The sequence below is a fragment of the Colius striatus genome, chromosome 18 (genome assembly GCF_028858725.1).
Source record: "Colius striatus isolate bColStr4 chromosome 18, bColStr4.1.hap1, whole genome shotgun sequence".
Lineage (NCBI taxonomy): Eukaryota > Metazoa > Chordata > Aves > Coliiformes > Coliidae > Colius > Colius striatus.
The window spans coordinates 9,134,905-9,158,937 of NC_084776.1; the positions used below are offsets into that span (position 1 = coordinate 9,134,905).

General features: G+C 47.6%; 1 protein-coding gene across 4 annotated transcripts in view; it reads left to right on the top strand.

The window, feature by feature from the left end:
* Window positions 1-24,033, top strand: part of MYOCD (myocardin) — a 237,226-nt gene that overhangs the window by 122,192 nt on the left and 91,001 nt on the right. For all 4 annotated transcript variants that reach the window (XR_009819998.1, XM_062011013.1, XM_062011014.1 and 1 more), the window contains exon 2: window positions 6,011-6,228. Coding sequence is in view for 3 of the 4 variants with exons in the window: in XM_062011013.1 (XP_061866997.1) it covers window positions 6,081-6,228 (148 nt within the window). In the remaining variant the exon portion in view is untranslated. The remainder of the gene's footprint in view (window positions 1-6,010; window positions 6,229-24,033) is intronic.

Consider the following 24,033-nt stretch of genomic DNA (forward strand, 5'->3'; position numbering starts at 1 on the left):
CATCACTGGGCTCTTTGCTACCGTCTCAGGCCACACGGCCTATGGGTAGCTTGGAGCAGATATGAATGCTGGGAATTTGGAGACTGGGAAGGAGATACTATCCTAAAAGCCCTGGGGGTGTGAACAGTTGGCAGCCTTGCTGAGTGTGGGGATCACTATGTGACCAAATACTGGGCGAGTTTGCCTTGAGTGAAGATTTCACGGCATCATGTTCGCACAACTCTGGTCACTGGGGCTTGGCACTGGCCCCACAGAGGGGTTGCACAAGAAGCTACATGGAATAACTCATCAGTGAAGGGGGTTATCCAGGCTTGTGGCAGGTTCCCTCAATTGGTTTTCCATTCACTGAGCAAGTGCCCTGGCCAACTCTGCAGGCACTCCTCCTGAGCTGCAGCCCTTGGTGTGGAGGTGGAAGCGGTGTGCAGGTCACTTCTTCAGGGCATGGGAGGAATGTGCAGATCTGTGGGAAAGAGCCTGCAGGCTCCATGCCATGCTGGAACCCTCAGTGCTGTCATGGGATGGGGCTTTCAGCACCCCTCAGGAGGTGTGAGGGAGTTCAGTGAGGGGAGTCATCCCATGTGGACATCATCTGCAAGGAAAACAATGAGATAAGGACACTAGTGCATTCCCTGGCAGCTCCAGGATGGTCTCATGGGAGCCATAGTCTCTTGTTCTGGATGCAGGGGCAAGTGGTCAGAGTTGTCTTCTGCCTTGCCAAACATGACATGACTCTAAGGAGGACCAGGCAGGATTCATGTTGGAGCTTGTACATAACAAGATTTGGTCAGCATTTGCAACAAGACAGTGCAAATGCCCACTGGACGTTTGCCTGCAGGAATCCAGAGCTACTCTTGCTGTCTGAGCACTGTAAATATCAGCTAAAACACACAAAGTCCATGTTTAGTGAGATGGTTTTATCAGCAGCATTCCTGCAAGCAGAAGTCCAGTGATACAAACACACCACAACAAACACGTGAGGAATGTGATAAGGCACGACTACATGTCTGAACATCTCTCTCCTGGTTTTTCTCTTTAGGTATTTCAAGTTTTATGGTAGGTCACAATTGCTTAAGAGGCCGTGCACAGACATCAGAGCTAAATGTGTTTACTTCCACTTCCTGCCTCCCATAGTGCACCCAGGAAAGCATGAGAGGCATTAGATGAATCCAGTGTCTGAGGAAGTGTAAAGCTGTGCTCATCCCCACCTCTGCACATGCAGGAGGTGGCACAGGGGAAAAGGTGAGAAAGTGGAAAGTGAAGATTGGATGTGTGGGTCCATGCTGTGCAGCCATCAAAGTTGCAGAGGTCAGCCTTGAGGAAGGAGATATTGAGATATTTCTAAAGCTTAGAAGCTAAGTACATGTCAAGGTGTTGTGCTTAATCCTATGTGAGCTGCAGGCAGGAGCAAAGTGCCTAACCTTGGGTATCTCAAGCCCACAGAGATGCCTCTGGTCCAGCTGCCTGACTGGCAGTGGAGCAGGGAAATTCAGCTGGTGCTGGAGGCCTCTGCTCAGATTGAGCCTGGAACCCTACATGCTTCATGCTCCCTCTTTTCTTTGCTTTTTGGGTTGCTGAGGTGTATTTGTAGGACAGCAGTGGCACTGTGCAGAGGGAGAAGTGTCTGTCCCTATGTTAGATCCCACAGCAGGACTCAAGAAGGCTTTTGTTTTGCTCTGGTGAGTTGCAGATCCTATTTCCAGTGCACACCTTGACAAAAGCTTGCTCCTGGAAAGCTGGAAAGAAGCTTGGTCCAGGCATTTGTCATGTGATGACCTGAGAGGTGGAAGGGCATTGCTGAGACTTGGACAGAGAATTTTTAAGTTCAGGCATTTTCCAGCTAAATAACTTTTTGTGTTGAAGATAAGCTGCTGAAGCCAAAACTGTTTCTCAGGGAGATAAAGTTTTTTCCCTGCTTCTTAAAATCATTTTTTATCTCAATGGTTTAGTTCATTTTTTTTCTAAGGAGAAGGTAGAAATGTTAAAACCTCCCATATTTTGGAATTATCCAATGAAAAATGATGAGAGACTTGCTACCTCTTTTTTACCCTTTTTTCTTCCTATCTCAATTTGAGACCAGGGAAAATTACAGGAATCATGGAAAGTTTTGCTGTGTGGGAAAAGAGCTTCCTCTGAGCTGTGACAGAGCAGCCTGCAGAGACCCAGGTGACATGAGTGACCCAGTTACTGCTGAGTGAGAAAACAACAGCACCCCTGCAAAGCCCAGGTAGCACCAAGCTCTCGGGCTGGCTGAGGACAGTAGGTTTAGGGTTCAGCTCAGGGGTTTAGCCCTGATGCTCAGCAGTTTTGAGCTGCAACCTGATGGTGGGCTGGGGGCTGTCATGTGGCACACAGCCAGGGCTCAGTAGAGATGGGAAGGGAGGCTGGGGGAAACAACACCCAAGGGTGTCAGGGGACACAGGGCTGACTCAGGGCTGACACAGGGCTCAGGCTTCTTCAGTGACAAACTCAGCACCCAGCTCCAGGCTTCAGGGACCATGGGGTTATGTGCCCCTTGTGCTTTCTCTCTCTTCTCTCCACTAGAGCTAAAGAGTTGCTTTCCTATGCCCTCAGTTTTGTCTTGAATTACACTTTGAAGTGGCAGTGGGATGCAGCCATTGCATCAGCCAGGAAACCCATGCCTTTGCCTGGAAAGTCACACTTGAGGTGAAGTGTCTGGTCCTTGTGGATCTGCACTGACTTATCTCAGGAGATGATGTGGCCATGGAGTCTGTGGTTGAGCTGTCCCTTCCCTGACCGGATTGTCTGAGACTGCTCTCAGAAGTCCCTGGATTTAGATGTAGACAAAGTCTTTGGGAAAGGGACACAACCAAGCCCCACCTGGACCTTATGAGTGGGAAAGCATGTCTAGGAGGAAGTGAATCTATCCTCATCCATCCTACATTGCTGTCTAAACAGAAAGCAAGGAGGGTCCCTCCCAACCCCTATGATCCTGTGATTGTAAACCAAGTATCTGCTCTGGGGGATCTCTGGTGTCTTACAGGGAAGTACCCATGAGCTACCATAGCAGTCCAGCTTTATGAGGTTGATAGTTGTAGGCAGGGAGAGATGGGACAAGGCCTGTACTGTGTATAGCCCTGCAATTTCTGGATTGGCAGCGGTGGTTGATGGGAGATGTGCTCCGAGGCTCAAAAGTGTTCTTAAGCTTGGTAAATACAATCAGTTCAGGCTGAAATGAGCGAACAATGTGGAATGTTTCAATGCCAAATTTGACTTCAGAAAAAAAACCCAACCCAAACCCAAGCCCAGAGCATTGAGCCAGTGGTACTTGAGTGTGTTGTGAAAGCATTTGTCGGCGGGTCGCAGCGTGACCTCCTGGCTCAGACAGTGAGTACCCCGGTGCACTCCCTGCAAAATAAAACGTTGCATATGCTCTGAGTGCAAAATGATTGTACACAGTGCCTGCAAGAAGCCTTCCTGAAAGACTCTTGCCTCCGCTGGTGGTCTTGCAGCTTCGGCACTGGATGTCTGGCTCAGGCTCTCTTCTTTTTCAAAAGCATTAATAACCATAATCCATATAAAACTGTCACTTTGGTTCAACAAGTACGTCACCAAAGCCCTGACTCATTTATCAAAGATTTAGTGTTCAGTTGAACAAAGTCTCATTTTTGTAAGCAGATGCAGTTTGCTGGATTGTCCTGTCATCACCCGCTGCTTCCACTGGAAAGATGCATCATATCAGCAACTTCTGAAAGTTTAAAAATCAATGTACATTTTAAAATAGTAACATAAACACTTATTGCATGTTCCACAGTGAATTCAACAGGCAGCTTAGGGGCTGATGCTGCTTGTGCCAGAGTGGGTCTGCAGCCCTACGGCCAGCAATGAGTGGATGTGCAGTAGATTGGATGCCCACCACAGTGAAGATATTGCACTACAGGTATAAGACCATGAGCTGCTCAAGGGAGCTAAAATGCTCAAGCAGAGGTGGAAATTGAGTTTACCAGTTCAAAGATGTGGCATCTTGGCCTGTCTAGGTGGTTGCAGGGCTGTGTCCATGTGTAGTGGCAGTATGTCAGACCTTGGTATTAATAGATGAGCACAGGTGATGGAGAAAGGGCTGCAAAGGTGAGTGGAGAAGGCAGTGGTGGGAAGCACATAAAATAAGTGACACAGAGAAAAGAACAGAACAAAGACTGGCCTCATCCTCCTGACACTTGCCCTTTAGGGACTGATCAGCATTGATAAGGGTCCCCTCAGTCTTCTCCAGGCTGAACAGCCCCAGGTCCTGCAGCTTTTTTTCCTCAGAGAGATGTTCTAGTCTTGATATGTCAGAGAGACAGAGAGATACTCTCTCATCACAGAGATGCTCTAGTCTTGGCACCTTGGTGTCCCTGCACTGGCCTCTCTGCAGCAGTTCCCTGTTTCTCTTGAGCTGGGGAGCCCAGATCTGGAACACAGGACTCCAGATGAGGCCTCACCAGGGCAGAGTAAAGGGGGAGGAGAACCTCCATCGACCTGCTGCCCACACTGCTCTTAATGCCCCCAGGATGCCATTGCACATTGCTGCTCATGTTTAGTTTGCTGCCACTCAGAATACAATGGGACTCATTTTGTTTCAGAGCAATGCAGCTTTATGTCTCACTTGCAAAGTGATAAACTGGCACAGACACCTTTGAGACCTGCTCCCTGGCCAGGACATTCACCTCATGGGCACCCTACATGGAATCCCCCAACAATAAAACACAGCATACAGCAGGGCAGACAACCACAGTATGTGACCTGCAGCCATGGGAGGATGGTTATGGCAGGTGGGGGTGGACAGTGAGATGGATGAGAAAGCAGATGGCAAAATCCCTGTTGGTGCTGAGCAGGAAGAGGGGTGTGAGGCAGTCCTGGCACGTGCAGCGTGCAGGCGATGCTATTGTACACAATGCACTATTCTTTCTGCCTTATACAGTAAATTGGTAACTTTTTTCAATTAAATCAGATTTTATCACTGAATCAATCTTGCAATTTTCTATTCTTATTCTCTACAAATGACCTTTTTTAGCTCTCCACAGCTCTTTCCTGATGGGACTCATTAGGAACTGGTGCTGATTCTTACAGGCATTCACTTTCACTTAGCATCTGGAGATTATTTTCTGGACAATGCTTTATTGAAACGGTCCTTGCAGCTTTCTTCTGCTGTGCTCCTCCTAGGTCATGTGCCTGCATCCTACAAACATATTTGGCGTGAGCTGAATCCTTCATCTCCCTGTTCCTGGTGAGATGAGTGTCACCAAGAGAAACACCTTCATGCCCAGATACTTGTGGAAGCACAACCTGCCTTTGCAGAATTTCCTGAGAGTTTCCCTGATGTCTTTTGACCATAAACCCCACATAAACCTTGGAGTTGGAACAATGTGGCAAACAGACAAACTCACATCCTTCAAACACTCACAAAGCTTTTTTGTGCCTAACGTGGTTAAATTCTTCATAGAGGCCACCACACTTGTTGTTCACCACTCTGATGCCAGAGAATAGTTTTTGCATGCCTATTTTACTTTGCAGGGTGTTTGTACACTTGCTGATGGAAAAGCCAGCTAGTGTTTGCTGTTATCTCTATCGTGTAATTAGCAGCCTGTTCTGTGTTGTGTGGAATTATTGCTGTCACCCAGTTTTCTCTGGAAACCGGAGCCTTATATAACAGAAGATTGTTCTCATTTGTAGATCTGTTCTGTATTTCCAACAGTTCAAGAGCTCTCTCATGTGGGTGCCCCATGACTCTGTTTTTTTCATAACATCTCCGTCTTTCTGTTAATATTCTGTGCTTATGGGTGGAAATTCTTCCAGCAAAGCAGCCAACGACACAGACCCAGCAGACAAGGAGAACAGAATCAAGCAGGCAATAGGGAATCCTGAAGTCTTCCCCTGCCATGTCTCTAACATGGGAGAACAGTTGGAATAATTAATTGTCTGTGGTCTGATTGTTTCACAAATGCCAGTCCTTGTTCACTGTTCCACAGGTTGGTTGGGGACTTGGTCCTTACCTCCTCTTTTGCTCTTCCAGAGGTCACCTTGGTGTCTGATCATCCAAAGTGGAGCAGCCAGAATCTGGACCAGTCCCTTCAGTCACGGTGATGAATGGTGTGATCAAACAGGATCACTCAGACCACAAAAGTGCACCAAGTGGAAATGAAGAAGAAAAGGCACCCAAGGACAAAGCTGCCAGCGAAGTGAGAGACGGCACCAAGCTGCAGCCACCACCCTTTGCAGAGAGGAAGAACGGTAAGTCCCTCGCTCAGCGGTATCAAGAGAGAGGACGTGAGGCTGGATAAAGGGTGGGCTGCCATCTCTCCTGCGTGCTGGCTTTGTGGCTCATCATTATTTTTACACATGGTGCTTTTTAGGGTGTTTCTGATGGCAACATTTTAAGGTTGAATGGAAGTGGTTCCTCAGTGTGATGTTTCTGGGTCGGCCTTAAATGCTGCTGTCAGGCTTGAGGCAGTTACTGTGTGTTTTGTGATCCAAGTGTGTGGTATAATTTTGGCTGAAAGGTGGCATTTCAAGGCCTTAGGAAGAAACTGGTGCTCTGGACACAGCAATGGGATTTGTTGGGTGATGAGGCGTTGGTGGGTGGAGAGGAAACAGAAGAGTATTTTATTTGTTAAAGGCACTGATAGACCCATTCTATTCTTGCTGAGCACTGGATGCTTCAGGTGACTTTATCTTCAGCAAAATTGCTTCAGATCATTGTAACAGAGAGCAGAATTTGGCCTAGGCTTCTGCAAGGGTCATTCGTGTTTCCTTAGTCACAGGTGCAGCAACTGGTCTTGCTGGTAGGTTTTGTTCTGAGTTTCAGTTGAATTCTGTTGGTAGAAAGCTGATGGACAGAAAACCATACAATTCAGCCTGTGCAAAGCTCACTCAGGCCAGGGAATTGTTTGCCATTTCTTTCAGGCAACTGTATAACATATGAAATGAAGAAAGTTCCTTTTGTGCACTCTAAAGCTTTCAACATTAAGTCCTCGAAATATCACGCAGTGTGAAAGCGCAGCCCCAAGGCACTCATTTTGCTTTGTGTCTTTGATTGTTTGCATTATTGTACAGGGCCCAATTTTTCTCAATCACTATAAATCAGAAATAATCCAAATGATGTCATCATGGCAATGTACTGGTGTCAGACTGGAGTAACAGAGTAGGGAACCAGACCCAGAGTCTGCCCATAGTTAGATTTAGTAGAGCAGTGAGGGCACTTCTATTGTCCCAGATGTCAAAGTGTGCCTAAGATAACACAACGACAGGAAAGATGATATGGACTTGTAAAGGAGCAAACTGTCTGGTGATGTTAAAAAAATCGCATTTTCTCTGTAGCTTTCACATTCCTACATTTTGCATCTATTTTCCCACACATTTTTTACGGGAAGGAAAAGAAAGAAACATTTCCAGTTGCTCAAAGGCAAAAGCTGCCTCTGAGCATGACCAACAGACATGCAGGTTCTGACTGCATTAGGAGCACCTGCCTTGCAGCTGACCCTGTGTCAAGGGTCCATGGCCACCATGGCAGTTGGCTTGGTGGCCCACTGGGCATGGCTCCATCCCTGCATCCCCTCTGAGCTGGGCTGTTTGCAGAGCCTCTAAGCCCCTCACGATCTGGGCATCCCTCCAGCCCTTTGCTTTCCTTGTTTTGCTGCTTTTCCTTTTCTTTGACACATTTAGACAGCACAGGGGCTTGGCTCTTCCTGCTGATCCCACTTGGGAACAGCCTGCTCCCTTCATCTTACATCATGGCAGGAGCTGGCAGGCCCACCAACTGTCACACATGTCATGTGGCACCTGGGCCTGCTTCTGATGTCACGTTCTCTGGTGTGACAGCTCTCTCCATCAGGTAAAGCAGCCTGATGAGTGCCCAGATGGGGAACGAAGAGGAAGGATGGCATCCCATGGCCCCACAGGATGCCTTGCACAGTGGCCCCTTTGCCCTGGAGGACACCACACAGCTTTGTTGATATGTCCCTGTCAAGGACAGAGCCTCCCTGTCCCATTTGGTGCCATTTGTTGGGCTGTCACAACTGGAACCTTCCACCCCCTCTCTCCAATGCAGGGTGAAGGTCAGTAGCTGGTGTTGCTGTGGGGAAAAAGCAAGATGTCAATGACTCCTCATACCTAACCCCCTTAAAGGGCACCTCTATGGGTGTATTCACCACTCCTACCCTCATCCCTCACCCCATAAATACATGAGGGAAAGCAGCAGGAGGGAGCAGGGATCCACCATCCAAGATCATGCCACAGAGGAAGACAGTCTCTGGGACCAAGCTGAGTGAAAGGGATTAAACTCCCTTTAGGGATTTGCCAGGGCATGTAAGGAGAAGCAAGTGCATGGTGTGTGACCTCTCCTCCTCCTCCTGCCCTGATGAATCCCATCTCATGAGCATACAGGGTGTGCACACCTCAGCCAGGCAGAATCTGGTCCCTTCTCCATGCTCTTTCCAGCTGTGAGCTGGTGATCTGTGGTGGTTCTGTGGGTGTTGTACAGACACCTGTCTGTCAAAGGCACAGTTCCTCAGAGAGGACTAGCTCCTGCCCGAGTCTGAACTTTCAAACTGCAGCCTTTATTTGACTTAACTTTGATTTAATAAAAACAGTCTAGCTAGAATATTTTTAAATAGGAAAATAGTCTTTTTAACTCTAGTAGTACTCAAAAATGGCTGAGAGGATTTAAGTTAAATTTGTGAAAATAAATCACCTTTGAGGAAGCAGAAAGCCCATTGGACAGGACCTACAGAAACCTAGAAGTGAATGCAGAGGTCCAGGAAAATGGAGAGTTGCCTCTACAACAAGTATCCCCAGCCCCTGCCCTTTGTCAGGCTGCCCTTTTACAATGACTTTGCCCAATCTCACATCCCAAGGTGTCTTCTCCTAAGTTCTGGTCCACACTGTCCTGAACTGGGCAAAGGTGTGAACTGTTGTCTTAGAAGACCCCACATTGCTGTGGGTCTCCTTAAAGTCACCCATGATGCTGGTTTAGAGATAAGATGTGCCTAGACCCCCTCACCTTTCCCATTGGGCACGCATCTTGGTGGGATACTGGTTCCATGTCCTCTGGCACTTTTTTCTTGCCAGAGATGGGCACTTTGAACACAACATGGGGACTTAACATCATAGCCAATGCTCTGTCAGGCCCATTTAATCTCCCTGTGCAGTGAGATTGTTGAGTTGCAAGTTCAAGGCCTGGCATCTCTCTGAGTGAGGACACACAATGCTCTGCCCACACCTCTGTTCCTCCCAGAGTTGGTTTGGTTGCACATGAAGGTGGATACAAAAAGCAGGAAGCTAATTGATGCTGCAGTGGGCACATGGGCCCTTGCAGGGCTCTGAGGTCCCCAGCAGCCACCTCCCTTGGGAGGCCAGGTGAATTTCAGAAAGAACTTCATGATAACGCTTACAAACACAAGAAAAGGGGTCAGAGGATGTGCAGGAGCTGCAAACTGTTGATCAGCTCCTCCAAATCTGTCTCAGTCCGTGTGCTCAGTGTGTCAGGACTTAGGCATCCTCTGCTACAGTGCAGAGAGAGGAAAGTGCCTGTCTTAGAGCTACTGTCCTTTGTTCCCTGCCCTAAGACTCTGAGAGTGAGATATATTTTACTTACAAAGTTATTGAAGTGTGAGACATCCCATCTAATCTGATGAGCTTTCTCTACATCAGAAACTGCTCAGGATGGGCTCAGTCCCCTCTGGAGAGTCCCATTGCTCTCCGGTGACTATGACAGTTTAGTCGACCAGCTCTAACCAAGACATCTTTTACAGAAGAGCTTCATTTTGCCAATTTGCCTCCACATATGTGTCTCCAAGTTTGGGTGTCAGAGCTCCCAATGCAGCTGATGGATCTAGTCCACAAGCAGGTGGCCAGAGGCCACTGACTGGCAGTTGGCAGAGCTGAAGAGTTCCCATTGTGCCTACTCTGGTTCTGCAGCATGTTTGCTAACTGCTCATAATATTTCCACATAGGTTTCCCATCGCTGATTTTGGAAAATAACGTAGTTAAACTCTTCTGTTTATTTGTGTAGTGAAATAGACCTTCTGAGCACTAGCTCCTTTAGCCCCCTGCAACAAAGGGAAGGATTTTCAAGTGCCCATCTGGTTTGTGTTTAATGTAATGTGCAGAAAGGTTGCACATTTTCAGGGCCCATGTTCATAAGTAGTAGATTGTACAACAGTTTATTACACAAATGGAGCTTTATATTGCTGGCCTTTGTTGAGTTGCCAGTTGGGATAAAAAAAAAGTAACGTGCTTCGTAGACCCTATCAAGGAAAATTAGAAATCATTACATTCTGCACAAACTATCAGCCATTGGTGAGCTGGTAATCAAATCCAGAAAGGCTGATGGGAGGTCAAGACTTTCTTGCTGTTGGTGTTTCTGAATCAATAACTACTACAAAAGGTGTGTAAGTGAAACACAAAAATAAAAGACAGAGATATCTGACCTAGAAGTCATCACAACATCACAGTGCAGAGGCCAGAAGAGATCAGGTACCTATGAGTTTTGGGGAGTAAACCCCACACTGTCTCCTCTCAGTTCTTGTGGTGAGCATGTGTTTTAGTTTAAATCTATATTGGAATGGTTATTAAATTACTATCTACTCCCAAGCAAAATCTAGCCCTTGTTCCACATAGCCAGGTAAGAGGTGTATTCTAAGGAAGATTTTCCAAATTACCTTTGAATCCAAATCAAACAAATATTGCAAACGTGGTATTGAACCCAGGTGAGACCTAATCCACAATGAAATAGCAGCCTGCAGCCTTGAACTGCTCAGCCCAGCTTTAATGCCACTTAAATCAGAATGTAAGAACTAAAAGAATTCCAGGAATCCAATGATATAAACTGTATTTTTAGAGCTGTGAGTGACTTGTGAGAGTGAAACATTGCAGTGGCTAAAGATAGCACAAGCAAGGTTTTCCATGGTTTATCGCAAGAACGTTCACAGTGAGTTCAAGCCATCGAATGTTGTGATAGCAGCACCTATATGTTGGCCTGGTTTCAAGACAAGTCATTCATAACATATTTGTCACAGAGCAAAATTTCCATAACAGAGATCCTGAGTTGTGTCTTGCTTGCAGCAGCACCACACACATCACTTTTCTATTAAAGCACTGAGAGGTTCATCTGTTTCCTAGGATCTGGTATTTTTTAAGACAGCCTCAGGAGAAGCCATTTGCCTGCATGTTTCAAACCTCTCACAACCAAAGTGGTAGTGGCAGAGGATGAGGACTCTGCCTTGGACCTGGCCAGTCGTGGTCCCTCTCCCTTCCCTCCTAAGCATCTGGACTTTAGTTATCACTTTAAGAAGAGTTCATTGAGTGATCCACCATTCCTTCTTGGGGGTCTGCGTTTCTTTGTGCACCAAGAAGTTGGGTAGGACTTTTCTTTGCTGAGCTAAATATCTACAGGGGTTATTTTAAGGATAAAGTCATGGCAAACATTTCCTGACACCTCATGATCAGCGTTACTCTTGGCCCCTGGCCCTTGAAAGCTGCAATTTGCAGGATAAAGGCACTGGCTTGTTGAGAGGCAGCTGCACTGCAGAACTGTTTTCTCCCAGTTTCCAACACACTGGGATGTACTCAGACAGAAATGGCCCACTCTGCAGAGAGCTCATCTCACAGGCAGATTGGCCTTTTCCTCCCACAGCCACCTGCCTGGGAGCCAGAGCCACCTCATTTTCTCATGTGTCGAGTCTCAAGCTCACCTTCCAGCACACAAACCCACCAGATGTTTGGGGTCCTGGCCACAGTCCCCAGGCAGGGTTCCTTTCTCTGCTGGATGGGGACATACACGCAGGGAGAGGAGGGTGGCTGGGAGACTGGAGTCAGTTCCCCTCCTCGATATCTGTTGTCTGGCCTTGCTCTTGGTCCCATGGTGTCTCTGGTCTCTACCTAAAACCAAAGCTCTGCCCAACTCTGTGTAATCACCTTCACTCCTCTCTCACAACTGGGATGTGTGTGAGTCACTCCCAGTTTTGGGTTATTTTCAGGTGTCTTTTAAGATGTTTCCAAGAGCAATTTCAATCCCATTATTACTCAAAGCTTCTGCTTTGTTGCCTCTTTCAGAAATCAAGCTGAAATGCTGACAGCCATTTGTCATGATCCTTCTTGTTGTTCCATCTCCATGTGTTCTGAACCAGGTTGTGTGATGCTTCCACATATGACCCCATCCTCCTGCTTATGGCAGCCTGGGCTCTGTGAAACACAGTAGTGCTGAGGTGTCCTTGTCTTCAAAGAGTCTGTTCCTGGGCTGAGACTGAGTGCCCCACTAGTCAGGACCATTTCTCAGCACCTAGCAGACTGAGCCTCCGGGAGACTGGGTCTCCTCACTGCACTGTCAGTCCAGCCTTAGCACTCTGTATCCAGGCTCTGCGTTTGTCCTTCCCTTGTAACCATGCCCATGATTAAATAAACAAAGTGTGGCAGTGATTATAAGCTTTCCTCTCCCAGCTGCACTAGGGAAAGTGCATTAATGCCTTCATGCATAGTTTGCATTTGTGTTTCATCTCTTTTACATTTGTGGTTATTTCTGTGTTCCTTTCATGATTTGCACATTCTTGAGGCTGTTGCTTACAGCACCTGCAGGCAGGCTGCACTTAGCACCTCCTTTGTGCAGCTGATTCTGAGAGCTAGCTACTCAAGGGTAAAGTTCAATCCAGGACAGATTTCTCAATTCATGATCAAGCCTGATGAATGGCACGTGAATGACATCTGGACACATGAAACTTGGTTTTGAAACTGTGATCTGTGGTATAAAACCTGACAGCCCAGAAAACACTCAGTTACAAGTGCTGTTTGCTCCTTGTGTCACCTGCAGGCCAGCTTACTTAGAGACTTAATGCAATCTCCAGCACTTCAAGTCTTTCAGCCTGTATGCACTGGTTCCTTCCAAAAGATCCATTCTTATGTAAAAGGAAACTACACATTTATGCAGAAACATCTGGGAAAGTTTATTTAGCCCTTGCTTCATATTGGTTGCCTCAGTGCTCTCAGATGGTGAGCAGCAAGCCCGAAGGAGCCACGGAAGGCTGTCACAGGAGACACAAAGCACTACAGACTTCACTGCAGTCAAATGCAGAGACAGCCTTGCTCCATATCAGTGAGTTGTAACTGATGCCTCGCTGCTGATACTGATAGCCTTTAAACCTGTGCTTTTGTCATATTGGTAATAGGGGAAGAGATGATGATTAATTACAGCTTTTGGTAGGAGATCATCGAGTTGTAAAGATGAGGAATATTGAAGAGATGATCATAAATGACACTTTCTGTCCTCGAACAGAACGAATATATGAACACCCTGGAACAAAAGATGTTTCCAGTTAATGCACCATCTGTGTTAGATTTGTCCATTCACAAAGAGGAAACATATTTTCCCTCTGAATGACTTTTTAAATGAGGAGACAACAAGGAAAGCAAGTACGTAAGTTGTATCTGCGTGTCTGTGTGCGCAAGTGTTTGTGAGTGTGGATGTGCACGTGTGCATGTGTGAACCCCTCAGGCACTTTGCTCCGAGCTGCCTGACCTTTGCACAGAGGAACAGTGACAAAACCACACAGCACCACAGAATCCTCCTCAGGACATTCTCCACAGGGCAGTGCTGGCTCTTTTTTTAACTAACGTTGTAGAAGTTGTCATCTGAAGAGGCAGCACAGGGGTGAAATACCTGCATCGTCCAGAGATAGGTCTGAGCAGTCAGGGTGGAGATGCTGGCTGTTCTGAGGCTGGGAGGAGACAGTGCAGGTATCTGTGCTGCTGCTTGTTTAGGGTTCATGTGTTGAGAGTGCAGCTGCAGCAGAGACCTCAATGGAGAGCTGGGGAGCACCAGAGGGATGAGCATGCCAGAAGCTGAGCCTGTTTCTGTGGCTAATAAACCAGGAAGATCTCTGTGGTTATGTGGAGCTGGCTAGGGCTAGTTCCTCCCTTCCTTTGACATTCCTGTCACAACAGCTCTGTCTGCCCTCCTACTTCCTCAAGTGCCCAGTTGCTCCGCTTGTGCAACAAGCAAAAGCTCTTGGGGTGGATGGACAGGCTGCAGCTGTAGCCCTTGTGCATCATTCCCATGTTTGCTGTGGATCCTGCTTCCTCAGGCTGGTTCTAGGCAGGTTTGAAGGAGTGGCACTCCCAGGAATCCATCTCCAGACCTAGCTCTGCATCATCTTCTGGTAACATCTGGCATGGTACATTTGCACAGATGTTTAGCACTGTGGCTGCTTCCCAGTAGTTTGCTGGGGTGGTGTTTGGAGAACAGCTCCATGAATGGGAAAAGCTGCTTCATATTGGGATTGTGCAAACCAGCTCATAGATTTTAAAATGAGAAGAGAGGAAATTCACAGCTGTGCCTGTTATATATGCATTTAGGGCCAAACCAGGCCTGTTTCTGGCTTGGACATAGAGAACGCTGCAGGGAGAGGGCTGTTCCTTCTGAGGCTGCTGAGCAGCAGCAAATCTCCCCATAGCTACTGCTGCAACCCTGCACACTCATTGTTTCTCCTGTACCACTCCCAGAAGATATAGGAAATCTCTGCTGCCTTGTCTTTGTTCCCCCATCTCCCTAAATCCTGCTGCCCAAGGCAGGCAGTGGGAACATGAGATATCAATGTGGGTACTGCTTCACTGAGCTTTTCTGGACTGGGTAGGGCCTGTACTTTCCTTGCTATATTGCTGAGGTTTCTGCTTTACAAAGCCTCCTTCCAGACTTCCACACACAGCCTCCCACATTATCTTGCTGACTTCTCCCTCAGGAGGGGAGGATTTTGGCAGTTGGGGTCTGGGACGTGTCTTGGCCCTACTGTGGATTTCCTTCTGCCCAGTTGTGTTGCTGGATGGTATATTTTACTTTCACATTATGGGATATAAACCACTGCAGTGAGTTCTCTGCTAAGGCTTGGTAACCAGAGTACTGTCACACCTGTCACAGATGAAGGATCAGAAATCACACGAAGAAGCTGGAGATTTTGGAAACAAATGAGCATCAGCACCTGAGCAGCTGTTTGCAGCTACTGTTTCCACAATGTCAGCACTTGCAAAGCTCCAGAGAGGGATGTGCTTTAGGATCATAGACCTTGTAGCACTGCTGGATTTTACATCTCCTTGACTAGGGCTCATGAATCTCTCTCCAGGCTGTATTCAACAGCAGCTACTTTTCTCGCCCCACTGCTGTGTTTTTTGTGTTTTGCCTATGTGAAGGCCAACAAGCTTCCCCTGCCATGAGGAGCAGCCTGTCCAGTCTGTGAGCTCACGGGAGAGTGCTCAGCTTTGCATGTCATGTTGGCTAGAGAGCTGGGCATCCCTGGGAAGATGGACTCACAGGGACAGGGAAAGGAGGGAGGCTAATAAAACTCACAGAGATCAAAACTGCTTCCCCAGAATGGGCTTACTGAACTCTGATGGGCAGGGCAAGGGACAGGAGCCTGGCTGAGCCTTCCACAGCCTGGTAATTCATGTCTCATGTTAAAACTAGCCAAAAAAAAATGAATCTCATGGCTAACCACCATCACAGTCATGGCCATGATTCCACACTGACCAGAGGGCATGGACACCTGTGAACACAAAGCCAGGCTCTTCCATCATTGTCATGAGCACAGTTCCCATCTTCCTGATGCTGAAGGGCTGATTATGGTGCTTCCAAGAACTTGTTAAACCTTCTGGAGGTCAGCAGCACCTGTAGAGCTGCAGGGGCCGGGGCTGCAATGGCAGATGGATTTTAGGGCTATGGCACACACTGCTGCCAGCAGAGGATGTTAAACACTGATCAGCTCAGGGTAACAAGCTTCGGTTTGTTCCTTTTATGGGTGCTTCTCCCAAAACCACAGTCCTACAATGCTCATACCAATGTGAAGCTGCTCTGGCCAGCCAGCAGCATGCAGGACAATAGACATTGTCCTCCATGGTACGCAGTTTAGCCAAGGAAGTCTGAAGCGGTCAGGTTATAAAAGACAGTTCGGAAACGTGAAAGTAAACACAGAGCAGCACTGCTGACACTGGAGCATAGCTTCTGGCCACCCAGGGAAGTTAAAGGGGAGAAAAAAAGAGAAGGGATTGGATATTAGGAAGATTTTTTTCCCCTGAGAGGATTGTCAGCCCCTGTGCCAGGCTGCCCAGGGAGCTGGGGGAGTCCACAGCCCTGGAGGGATCCCAAAGCCCTGGAGCTGAGGTGCTGAGGGCCAGGGGTTAGCGGTGGGCTTGGCAGAGTGAGGGGTGGGCTGGGATTCAATGAGCTTAAAGGTCTTTTCCAACCAAAACAACTCTGTGATTCTATATAGATACTGTTAATTCTGAGATGGCATCAGGAGGCTGGCCAAAGTTTTATCACAGCCACAAACACGAAGCCACAAGCCTTTATGTTTGCTAGGAGTCTAGGAGCAAGAAGTCCTGGAGGACCACAAAGTCATCCTGGAACTTGTTCCAGGCTGCTCACAGCTGGAGGAGCATTGCCCAAGCAGCAGGAGCACTGGGCTGCCAGAGTTGCTGTCGCCTGCAGCTATGAGCAACCATGGTTTGCTGCATAGTGACAGGCATGGAGACCAAGGTGGCTGTGGATTTGTCACAGTATTACTGTCCAAATCAGTTACAGGAGAGACTAATGTGAAGCCAGCAGGAGAAGCACTGCACATTCTGTACTTGGGACTGCATTTGCAAACTGACAGAGCAGTGCTTGGAAGGAATGTGATTACTAGCAAAGATGTTAGTGAAACGAGAGGAATCGTAACGTAAATGGAAACATGACAGATCCCTCCCTGATGGATGCATGTAGTCCATAAACATCATTGTCACACTGGAGATCTTGCCAAAGATTCCTGAAGGTGCTTTCAAGCATACTGCAGCCTTGTCCCGTGGTTCTTGGGGTTTCAAAATTATGACCATCTGTTTGTGATTGAGGCCCATTTGGAAGCAGAGGAAAATGCTGTCAAAAGTTTCTTTTTGGACTAAGAGTGCCTTTAGCCCCGCTGAGAAGTTCCCACAGCCAGGTACAGCCCCAGAAGGGTTCTGTATCATCCCAAGATGTGATGGTCAAGCTTAGCTAAAGGGCCTGTGATGGGTATGACACCACACTGGAGAGGACTGATGAATGTGATGATGACTGCAGGTTTCTCAGATTCAAGGCTCAGCCCTGTAAAAATCACCTATCTGCTGTACTGACATAGTCACTGCTCAAAATAAGAATTTCCAAGAGTGAACATTAAGTTGGCTTCCAGAATTTGCAAGAACAACCTGGCTACTTGAAGCCTTGGCAGCACATTCCAGTTCTTACTTAGCAGTATCTGCAGAACAGAAAGGTCTGTGAGCATGATCTGAGGGTATTGTGCAGGCCACCTCTGTTTCCTACAGCTCCTGATGTGTGTTGTATAGGGATAATGGGTGGACATCACCTTGAATGTGCTCTGTCACCCTCACGAGCTCTGCACAGACACCAATGAAGGGAGGAAAACACAAACCCTTTTCAGCAGTGAAGGGCATCAAAAGGGAGCAACAATCCTGAGAAGGTGGGAGATTTTGCCAGCCCTTGGATGTTTCTGTTGAAACCATGGTGAGGATGACACAGTATCTGTCCATCTGCATTGTGTGGTTTGTCCAAGCATGGGCTCCTCTCAACCAAAAGCACACCTGGTAGCTCATAAACATCTCACTGATAGGTGTCTGCTCCCCTTGGCTCTGTGCAGCCTCAGGCTCTCAGTGGGAACCACGGGCAGCTTTGCTGCACACCCCCAGGTCCCCTGAAGGAGGCTGTCCTTATTAGCACTGAAACAGGTTTTGAGACGTGGGTTTAAATGTCAATCTACTTTAAAAGCCTCAGGCAGCCCCTGACATGTGTGCTGTGATCCTGTTCACTCAGTAGAGACTTGCTTCACTGAAAATAAGCCTGAAAGTTGATAAGAGGCCCTCATTAGGCCTGAAATAGCCCTTTGCAATGTGGAGCTGTCTGGAATAGGTATCATATGAAGAGGAACAGTCACAGCACAGCAGAAAGGAAGCTGAGATCATGCCTGAACTTTGGTCCAGCCACAGGTGCACAGGCTGCTCAGAGGTGTTGCTTTGCTCATGCTGTACGTCACCTAGGACAGTGATTTTTTGGTGCTCCCTCTCCCTGAGGTGCAATATCAAGGAAATATATAGAGAGTGGAGAGACACTGGGGAGAAACCTGCACTGGAAAAGATACAGTGAATGCAATCTGAAAAGTGGGTAAAGAGACAGGATTTGTGTATCTGTGGCAGCTGCAGAAAAAGGCCTGAGGTTTTTGTTCAGTTACCTGTAGCTGGGTGAAATGCAGCATTCCTGACATGAAAGTGCCACAGCAATGATTTGTTCCATTACCTTCCAAGAGGGAAAAGTGACTCTCTTTTATTTCCAGCCTGGGACTGTTGATACCAGACACCACAGATTTTGGTAACCCTGTGTGTGGGAAATGCTGTCAACACTTGGAAGCTGGGTTTTCATTCTGTCAGGGTTGTGCTCTGTGCTAAGACTCCTCTCTCCTTGGTCAGTTCATAGGGGTGGAAAACATGCCTGGGCATTCAAGCACACTTTTAAGTCAGTCAAAATTGTCTGAATGTATATCTCTCTGCTATAGAAAATAAAAATATTGTCCTTCTGGCTTGCCTCCATGAGAGTATTAAAAATAGCTTACTGAGTTACTCTGTGAAAATCACTCATATAATAAGACTTTTGTGTCTCATTTCATTAATGAAGGAACTCTAGCACTGTGCTTTCAAGTGATACTGCTGTAAATCAATAAGGAATATTTTTGGAAAAACGCAATCCTGTTATCCAAAGATATTTTTGTAGGGTGAAGTTAGAAAGAAACATTTATTGCCATGACTTCTGTCCAACTCAATAAGCTATTTGCATCTGAAAACTTTAATGCTGGTTGAGTAAAAGCATGCCGTTGTGCATGGGATGGCATCTGCTTTGCTGGGTGTTTTACTGCTGTTTGTCCAGCACAGGGGAGAATCTGTTTGGCAGAGAAAGGTTTGGAGCTAGATCCTGTCTTGACCCCTCACAACAGAAATCCATAGCTTACTAAGGGAAGAGTCAGAGCAGGACGGGGCTCTCGGCTTTTCCTGAACAGCATCCAGAAAACAGTTAATCTGGGATGCAGCCTGACTCCAAGGCACAGCATTTCTGTCCTGTTTCCAGCCTGCAGATTTTTTTTGTTAATAAACCCCTAGGTCTGAGGCCATCCCAGATGAATGCACTGAGAATGCAGCTGAAGAACAGAGGAATGGTCCTGGCTGGGTCAGGGCAGAGGTTACTTCAGCTCACCCTCCCGTTTACAGCACCAGTACCCAAAACAGTGGTGGAAAAACAGGGCAATCTCACAGTAGCAATTCTCCCACCCAGCAGAGAGGAAGAGCTTTCCTTAACCAGGAGAAAGACATTAGATTTAATGGCCTCAGTGGACATTTCTTCCACAGATTTGTCTCATTGCCTTTTGAACCTCTGTGAAGGAAGTGATTTGCTGCTTCCACTGCTGCCTACTGAGGGATGTAAATCACCGCTCTGCTGGGATAACCAGAGGAACAGGCAACATCCTGCTGCTGCTGCCTGCACCACCACTGCCACGGCAGAGAGCTCTTGGATTTAGTTGTTTACAAAGGCTCCCCTGATGGTCTGTGCTTAGAAATAAGGTTCTTCCAATGCCCAAGTCCCCGAGGTGCCTCTTCTTGCCCTGCCAGGATTTCACAGTTGCTTGCCTTTAAGCGGCTCTGCAGGGTGAGGAATGGCTTATGCAGCAGTGTAGATGAGCTGAGGGAAAAGAGTCCACTCAGACAAGAAACAGCATTTAGGCTGTTAAAGCTGAGAGTATGCATTTAGGAGAAAATGATACAAACCACCACAGTGTTTTCATGAACCTGGAACTGAGCTTTACACACCCCCTCTAAATCCACACAACTGTACGGACATTCTAGGTACATCTAGAGGAAACCTCTTCTGCCCAAGGCCAAAATCAGCTTTCCCTCAGCCATTCCTGACAGAATTTTGCTCATTTTCTTCTTATAAACAGGAGATGGAGATTCCAAGTCTTGCCCAAGCTGTCTTCACTTCAGCTCCTTCCTGAAGTGCAAACCCATAACTCCTGATCCTACCCAAATGGGTAAGGAGGATAAAAGCCTCTGTTTCTTTCCATGATAGTCTTCTCTAGATTTAAAAACTTATCAGGGTTCCTCTCAGCCCAGTTCTCTCCAGTCTGACCCTCAGTCTGTATCTCACTGTCCTTTGGGCTTTCTTCTGCTGTCTTTCATCTTTCTTAGTGCAACCTGCAGCTGAACACAACGCTCAAGCTGCTGCATGACCATGCTGACCTGAGCAGGAGGATGATTTGTTTTGTAATCTCCACTGTACCAGCCTACTGCTCACACTTCTCACACTTGTGGAGAATCACCAATGTCTTGATCTGGCTCATGACCCACGTCTGTTTCCACAGCAGAGCTGCAGAGCATTTCTCCCTATACATTGTGTATGTGCAATAGGCCAGTCCTGAGTAATTCTTACTGAGCTTCCTCTCTTCTTACAGAAAATACTTTTCTACAGCACCTTGTAGGAGGACACACAAAGGACAAAGGGACTCTGTGGCATCTAGTGACCCACTGAGAGCTTCTTTCTGAGTGTGCCTCTAAGCGTTTTGCACCACCTTGAGCAGTTTCATACAGACCATGTTTTCCCAATAAGCTTTTGGGAATCTCATGTCAGACACTGTCAACAGCCTTGTTAAGTGGAAGATAGATGACATACACTGGTTCTTCCCTATCCTGTCACAGAAGGATTAGATTTGACACATTCACACTGGCTGGTTTTTATTTCTTTTCCCTGATCTGTTTCAGTGTTTGTTGGCTCAATTAGTTGTCCCCATGCTTTTCTGGAAATGGAAGTTGAACTATCAGGTCCATACTTTCCCTTTTTCAAAAGCAGATATTGTTTACCATTTTTGAAAGCCATGTGGAGTGATAAATCCCTGTTCCAGCCTTGTGCTTTACAAGTCTAAGTTGCCAGTACCTCTTAGAGCAGTACAATGGATGCATATCTCCCAGCTGCTGCATAGAAGGCAGAATTCTGTTCCTTTGTAGCTTAACTATTTCCAAGACTTAATCCTTCCTGGGTTGTTGGCCCAATGGGTATGTGATAGCTGCTTAGGGACACATTTTACACAAAGGGGTATTATCCTGAAATGAAACACACTGATGAGAGACAGCTCTGGCAATAGCAGCATGGAGGCTGGAAACTTGGTAATTCCCTTTTAATAAAAAAACCTAGGAACTCCTACAGTGGAGATGTCATTGGATGAGCAGTGTGGGAGTCAGCACTTTCAGCACAGGGGACTATACAAAGCTTAGTCCTGTTCATTGCAAATCCTGCTGTTGCTGTGCACAGCATGCATGCTGCACTCAGAGAAATACAATAATGAATTTTCATAGAATCACAGAATGCTTTCGTTTGGAAAATGCCTTTTCAGATCATCAAGTCAAACTGTTAACTGAGCACTGCCATGGCCACCACTAAGCCGTGGCCCTCAGCATTACATCTATACGGCTTTGGAAACCCCTCAGGGCTGGGCACTCCCTCACCTCCCTGGGCAGCCTGGAACAGGGGCTGACAACCCTCTCAGGGAAACAGTTCTGCCTCATTTACAATCTAAACCTCCTCTGGGGCAATTTGAGGCTGTTTCCTCTTGTCCTATTGCTTGTTACTTGGGAGCAGAGACTGACCCCATCTCCCTGCAGCCTCCTGTCAGGGAGTGTCAGAGAGGGCTCCTGTCTCCCCTCAGCCTCCTCTTCTCCAGGCTCAACACCCCCATTCCCTCAGCCCCTCCCCAGCCCCTTGTGTTCCAGCCCCTTCCCCAGCTCTGTGCCCGGCTCTGGCCACGCTGCAGCCCCTCAGTGTCCCTGTGGCAGTGAGTGAGGGGCCCAGCACTGAGCACAGTCCTGGAGCTGCAGCCTCCCCAGTGTTGAGTACAGGGAGACAATCCTTGCCCTGCTCCTGCTGCTACACAAGCCAAGATGCTGTTTGCCCTCTTGACCAGCTGGGCACACTGCTGTCCTGTATTCAGCTGCCAGGGTGAAAAAGTCTGTCTTAAGTGGAATGTAAGCAAAGGCTGTTCATGAGGTGCATAAAGCCATGAACATACTAATTAAAGACCACAGCAGAAATGTAAACAGCAGCATCTTAAGCAGGTCTGCCAGGTCTCACTGCTCTCTCACAGGAAACAAGATGCTTTGAGGCAAAAAGCAAGGCTATGTGACTGTATCAGTGGAAGAGAAGGAACAAGTACCCAAAACATCTCTAAGCAAAGGATGAGTATCACTGACTACCCAAGGACGTAAGGGAATTGAGGAATGACATTTCTTTTCTCCATCTGACCCAGGAACATGGTCCTGGTTTCTTCTTCCCAGCTGAACATAATATTCGTCTCCCTCTGATGCTGAGTTACAGCTTGAGAAGCATCAGAATGCCCCTTTCAGCCGCTGTCCTGGATATACTGCTGTCTTTGGGAAGGATCAAGGCAGTGGAAAATAGAGGCTAGGACTGCTCCTTCCTTTCTGCCAAGACTCCCCAGCAATGTCAGACCCAGCCTGGACTCCTTTCAGGCTGTGAGCAGAAACAGTACAGGCACCAAGTGCCTTTCCACTGCACATGGTTTCCTTCACTCTCAGTCCTGAGCAGCCATCCTCCTGCTGGCAACAGGCAAAAGCCAGGAGATGGCACATGCAGCATCAGGTGGAAAACACACACCTGCATGGACTTGCAACTCCCAGCACAAGGTGTAATCCCAAACTGATTGCACCAACAGCCAGTTCTGATAAAAATCATAGAGCATTATGGAAGTTGTGGATGCAGGTCAGTTCATTAACTGTACACAAGCCATGCAGTGCTACAGGCTTGGGGAAGAGGGGCTGGAAAGCTGTCCAGAGGCAAAGGATCTGGGGTTGGTCAACAGACAGATGGCTGTGTTCAGTGCTGGGCCCCTCACTCACTGCCACAGGGACACTGAGGGGCTGCAGCATGGCCAGAGCCGGGCACAGAGCTGGGGAAGGGGCTGGAGCACAAGGGGGCTGGGGAGGGGCTGAGGGAATGGGGGTGTTGAGCCTGGAGAAGAGGAGGCTGACGGCAGACAGGAGCACTCTCTGCTTTCTAAGACTATAAAATAACGGCAAATCACAGTCTCCAAGCACCTGGTAGCCCCCCAGGGCTGTAGTCAATGAAGCACAGATCCCCATAGTCCATCTCATGCTGAAGTTTAAGGGCTATCAAGAGCAAGATGAAGGCAAAGCCATCAGAGGCCTTTGCAGTGCTGAGGCTTGTGTTTGAAGCAGTCCAGGGGACACAGCTGTCCTGCAGGCAGATACAGAATCACAGAATGGTGAGTGCTGGGAGCCATGGGATACCCTGGCAGCCGACCAGACACTTGTACATCCAAATAATGTCTGGGTTTCCTTGTAAATTAATAAAAACTGGTGCCTTTCCATGAAACATTTTGATGTCTATGAATCAGCATTTTCCAATAAAATTGTTTCATCATAAAATTCCCAGTGAGATCCAGCCCTGATAAGGTCTGGAGTGCTGGCTGCAGTCCAGACAAACAAGCCTTGGCCGTGGGGCAGTTGTGGAGGGTGATCTCTTCGGGCGATGACGATGATGCCTGACCTTTCCTGCAGTGTGACTGTGTGGCCTGGGCATCTGAGATGTTATTTATAGGCAGGAGCAGCAAGTGCTGTGGAGACAGTCTCCAGCAAGCCCTCTAGGCAGCAAGCTCCAGCTGCACAGGCAAGAGCTGCTGGCAAGGAGTTTGTCCAGTGGAAAAGCCACTTTAGAGAAACACGAATAGAAACAAACTCCCTTTTGGAGATAAATCATCCCTACTGGGGGCTTTGTGCTGTGCACGTGCCTCTGCACAGCACGGGGACGCTGCTAACTGTGTGGAATTACTTATAGCAGTGGCTTGATCTCCTCTCATTCCTCTCCCCAGCCTGCTGCCAGAGGATTCGTTACAGTACAGGGAGGCTCTAGTTTCGGTGGGTGTCTGAGCTCCGTGTACCTGTATTCTCAAGTGTTTCAAA